The following is a 5,111-nucleotide window of genomic DNA, read 5'->3' as shown; positions in this document are numbered from 1 at the left end:
TACGTGTATTTATCTTATACACATGTAAAATCAATTTGTGTGGCTACTAGTGTATGTATGCGTAGGAATAAAATCGGTCGTCATGGTTACCGCTTGCAAATGTAAATGTGGCCATACACTTGTCAAATGTACCGTAAAGTCTGACTTAAGTACTTTAAGTTACAACACTGGGACATTCACCTGATACTTCAACGCATGTTTTAACGCTGCGTAAAGAATAGAGATGGATTGGGCTAACGATCTTGAGATCACTTCGAAAAAGGTAAAGTCTTTAAAAATTTTCCCAAGTCCCTAGAGCAGGCCTGTCGAATTTGAGTTCCAGCCAAAATGCAAAATTATCGACGTAAAAAAATTCAATGTAAGAAGGAATTATAAAGTGTTGATAAGTGTTACTTAGATGCCTATCAACACTTAACTCCCCGAAATCTCATCTACATTGAATTTTTCGATGGCTTTGCATTTTGGCTCCGGAGCTCAAATTGGACAGGTCTACTATAGAATCAATTATATAAAGATATGTATGATATATAATTTTAAGAAATTCTAAATGTGTATTGATCAATTTGTAGCTCCTACCTCGTCTAGGTAGACGTGCAGGTCAGAATAATTTGTTGGAAGATAATAAATCCGATGATGATCCTCTGGAGAGTCCTATTTCCTTATCGTCTGGAAAGTCTATATCTATGCAAAGACCAATAGTTCCACCTCGATCGAGAAAAACCGGCTGGGGCGATGAATTGAAAAGTGGCAAGTAAGTAAATTGTAAATTAATTACAAAGTTGACAAGAGCAATAAAAATTTTCAACTCTTTTTTGTCATTTATGTGTAACGACACTGTTCGTAACAGTAGCAGATTTTTATTATCTATTTTTTCCATCCATTTTCATCGACTTTTAATGTTGAGAAGATTAAAAAGTTTATTTCATAAATAATTAAGTACACGTAAATGAAAAAAAATAAATAAATAAAAGACATTCAAAAATTCGTATTGCATACATATTCATATCTTAAGTTCGTGTTAGACTTATATTGATTTACAATCTGCAATAAGCGAGTCTACCAATTTTATTTAATGTAAACAATAATTCTCTGTAGTGGAGTTTATATTATATCCAGAAGAAGACATGTAATACAAAAAATAACAAATATATAAATGAATTAAAACAAATTTGTTAATGTTTAAGTACAACCAGTTAAATAATTCTTTTTTCATTGCACAGATCAAAGGCGACATCAAACATCATTGAACAGTGAGTACAATATATAAAAGTGAAGAATCAAGTATCTAGCTATTGATAAACCTATTTCTTAGGGAACGTTTTCGAGTGATTGAAAAAGAGGAGCAAGAAGATGGTGAGCTGATTTGGGACAAACTATATTAAGAGCTTAGATATTGTTCAATTATTTAATTAGTAATTTTAGCTCATTTAGATCAATTCTTTTATTAATGTAATTTATCAATATTCACAAAAATAGACATAAAAAAATTGATATACTTCTTTATTACTCATTACTTCTTCTATTATTGATCTCTGTATTTGTAGATATTCCAGTTATACCAGATTTGGATGAAATTCAAGAAGATAACATCTCATCTGACATTGCAAGTGCTCCCACGTAAGTAATCTTTATTTTTATTATTTATTATTATTGAAGATTTTTATGATAAAAATTATATTAAAATTCTTGCATAAAATGCACACAAAATAATTTACAGTTACAATCTAGATGAAAAATAATAATTTATTTATTCTCTTTATAATAGAGAGAAAGATAATTAAAAATTATAAGTATCTTTGTTTTATGAAAGTTATTTTGTTCTTTTAATTATAATATTAATTTAATTATAATTATATGAATAACTTACTGTTATTATTTCAATAAAGAAAAAGTTTCTTTTTTTATATATTGCGAGTTGAATTAAATTGTGATGTAATTTTTAGAGTCAATGCAAATAGAGTGACTGCGTATGAGGAATTAGACACTGATTTGGTAAAAAATGCTGCATATACATCGTTGGACGGCGTCAGCCTTTCTCTTCTTGCAGACAAATTATACAATGAGAATTTAGTGAAGGAACCGGATGAAGTTTGGAATTGGAATCTCCTCTTCACGCAAATTTCTTCAGAGATTAATAGCGAGACGCAGAAAAAGATCAAAGCTTGACGAAGCATTTTGCATTTTGAAATAAAAATAAAACTTCTCGTACATATAAATATAACAATAACATTCTCGATTATATCATCAAATTGGCGATTGTTTTAAATCGATTCTCAGAATTCATACATCACTATCCTAAAAACTAATGTAATTGTCACAGTTTAATTTCCCAAATCGAAGTTTATAAAGATGTGTAACATTTTTTTCTTTTGTATGAAAGTAAAAATAGTTGTGTCACTTATTTACTATTAATGTCAATTCAAATTAAATGTATTCTTTTTATTGATAATGATCCCATTGGGATCGAAATGTTCATTTGTTTAACATTAAAGAACTTACTTGACTCGTAGCTTTTCTTCTTGAATTAATCAATTCAAAGATTTCATGAGACAACAGGCCTGTTTCTTTTTTTTTTAGCTAAATTGCAAAACTTTTGCATCAGTTTTTCTTTGGAAGAAAGATAAAGAAAGATGAACTGGTGCAAAAGTTCAGCTAAAGGCTAATAAGATCAAGTTGAAGGAAAGGCAGACAAAATTCCAAGTTATAAAAGTATTGGAAACAAAGGACAAAAAATGGCGTACCGCCATCAGCAGTGCCTGCATATGGAAGCGACAAATTACCTCGTCTGACCTATTCGATTGCCCCCCAATTTGGAAATCGCGGTACTTCGAGGAGTGACGTGAAGACTCAGACCGTGCAGGCGTGCAAATCCGTGATCGTAAGACGAGCCACGAAGATGCATGCGCAATCGGGAGTCTGACACTCAAGCTACTTGAAGCTTACGACAACGTGACAACACCCACTGAGCAGATCTGCCATAGCTCTAACGTTAGCGATCAATGTTCAGTTGTGCCATCACTAGCACACGCTTCCGTAAGTTGTCTTTTTCCAGCCGCTATATATACGAATCTATTAGTTTTGGAGCACATGCGAGAAATCGACGACTTTTTATCTCCGACGTTCCAAGTGAATCTGCTGCGATCAAACATCGCCTCGAGCATCTCCACGAAATATTTTATTAAACATAAAATGTCTTGACATATCGTTAATAAAAATTTTACGATTATTATCTAAAAATTGAATGCAACGAAAATAAATCCTACAGACAATGGCCATCTAGTGGCAAATTTTGTACTTTTGTTGTATAAAAAAAAATATGATACACGCAGCACTCACAACGCAGGCGCTATCAGCGATGACAGCGATAAGTATTTACTAGTTTGTTGACGAATAACTTGACCTTTGAAAGCATGGAAGAAATTGGTGGACGTTTAAAAATAATCACGAGACGATCAGTGAGAATTAAATAAAAGATTTGGTTAAAGTTAGTTCGATTTGTTGCGATCAGGATAAATTTCCAATTGATCACTGCATTCATTTTGTTATTTTTTTTTTACATTGTGATCAAAACACATTCGTCAAACTCGTCGACGGCTAAACGACGATTGATCGTGAAAGCTATAGATTTTTCAGAAAAGTTTTAGAAGTCACATTTGTGCAGACGATGTTTGTCAACATAAAAGGCCAGCTTAACCTGTTTTAATCTTAGTTGGTCCTGATCAATGAGTTATTATGACAATGTTTTGTATTACAACACACAATTGATTAATCAATTCTTTGATTAATTAATTAACGTTTTCTCGATTTCCGTCGCCACTATGATACGAATGATACAATATGTTGCCAGTTCTTAGTACATCGGAATTTAGAAATAAATGTTACACAATACAAGATTGCGTTGCAACTATCTAGTGAGTACATTCTAAAACTTTTGGAATTTTACTTTCAAGAATGAAATTTTTTTCATTTTATTCTTAAAAATTGAAATTTTTTTTTTAAGACTTTTAATGCTCTTTCAAAACAATTTTCATTCTTTAAATTGAGATTCCACCACAAGGAATTTAGAGATTTAATTATCATGTATTAATCTTAAACACAATCTCTGTTTTGATAATTAAGGATTTTATTTGACTTATTTATTATTATTATTTGAGCTGTTTAATTTATTCACGCAATATTTCCATTAAAAGTGTTGTTTGTTTATGTTTATTTTATTTTACTAATCTTTTTATAGATTCAATACAATATATATTGAAAAGGCCAGCGACATGTTTCGAGATACTCAAAAAATCGTCGTGGAAGACGGGAGTGCTCCGTCGGCATCGTATGTCATAAACATTCGAATGGAAGATATGTTGGAGAAATTGAAGTTGTTGAATTACGACGAGGAATTTGTGCAAGAATTAAAAATAAAGCCGATCAATAGGTGAGATATTATAATGTTGATGCAGTATGTTCTGTTTAATATCTGATAAGATAATCGTAAACATTGGAAAAACAGGCATCACTTTGTAATTCCAACAAATCCTGGTGAACAATTTTACACGTTTACTTGTCTGGCTGCATGGCTGATTAGAAAAGCAGGAAAAAACTTTGAAATACCACAAGAATCAGATGATCCTAATTCTACAATAGCTCTGATCTTAGATTATCTCAGAGAAATCGATATACCCGTAGAATTCCCACCCAATAAACTCAAGCAGGGCAGTGGAGAACATGCTGTTTATGTTTTGGATAATTTGGCTGATAATGCTTTAAAGGTCGCACAATTCAAATGGAAAAGGTACAGCAATTGGTAGCTTTCATTGTAAGTTTCATTAAGTTAAATAAATTATTAAACTGCGACTAACATCAGGATAAATATTCCACCCGATGAACCTACTCCGGAACCAGATATCGAGGATGACGATGCAGAATTAATCTTGGAGAAAGTGGAGGAGGAAATGATGGCAGAGTATGACGACGATGATCAAGATATCTTACATATAGATGATATTACAAAAATTTACGGACAAAATATTGTACGTGAAATTTTATTCTTAGAGGAGAATTTTAAACGTAATATATATATATATATATATATATATATATATATATTATATATATATATA

The 5,111-nt window shown here is 31.4% G+C and overlaps 2 protein-coding genes across 2 annotated transcripts in view; both read left to right on the top strand.

The window, feature by feature from the left end:
- The first annotated feature begins 223 nt into the window (after positions 1-223).
- Positions 224-2,509, top strand: LOC105623265 (intraflagellar transport protein 43 homolog B). The gene is made up of 6 exons (XM_012204663.1): positions 224-262; positions 570-751; positions 1,221-1,250; positions 1,313-1,353; positions 1,545-1,617; positions 1,944-2,509. Exons 1-6 carry the CDS (start codon positions 224-226, stop codon positions 2,164-2,166), a joined length of 588 nt encoding a protein of 195 aa, XP_012060053.1. The 3' UTR covers positions 2,167-2,509.
- Positions 2,510-4,268: 1,759 nt separating this feature from the next.
- LOC105623263 (intraflagellar transport protein 57 homolog) overlaps positions 4,269-5,111 on the top strand; it is a 2,538-nt gene continuing 1,695 nt past the window's right edge. Inside the window, exons 1-3 of the mRNA XM_012204662.1 lie at positions 4,269-4,426; positions 4,502-4,783; positions 4,856-5,021. Coding sequence (XP_012060052.1) covers positions 4,269-4,426; positions 4,502-4,783; positions 4,856-5,021 — 606 coding nt within the window. The remainder of the gene's footprint in view (positions 4,427-4,501; positions 4,784-4,855; positions 5,022-5,111) is intronic.

Source organism: Atta cephalotes (assembly GCF_000143395.1).
Source record: "Atta cephalotes unplaced genomic scaffold scaffold00055, whole genome shotgun sequence".
Classification (NCBI taxonomy): domain Eukaryota; kingdom Metazoa; phylum Arthropoda; class Insecta; order Hymenoptera; family Formicidae; genus Atta; species Atta cephalotes.
This window is presented reverse-complemented; position numbering and strand designations above follow the sequence as displayed.

What these genes read in the sequence shown, in the direction of transcription:
- LOC105623265 (XM_012204663.1), top strand. Translation starts at nt 224, where the DNA reads ATGGATTGGGCTAACGATCTTGAGATCACTTCGAAAAAG. An exon ending in GATGAATTGAAAAGTGGCAA is followed by an intron (nt 752 to 1,220) that starts GTAAGTAAATTG and finishes TTCATTGCACAG; the next exon opens with ATCAAAGGCGACATCAAACA. An exon ending in AAAAGAGGAGCAAGAAGATG is followed by an intron (nt 1,354 to 1,544) that starts GTGAGCTGATTT and finishes CTGTATTTGTAG; the next exon opens with ATATTCCAGTTATACCAGAT.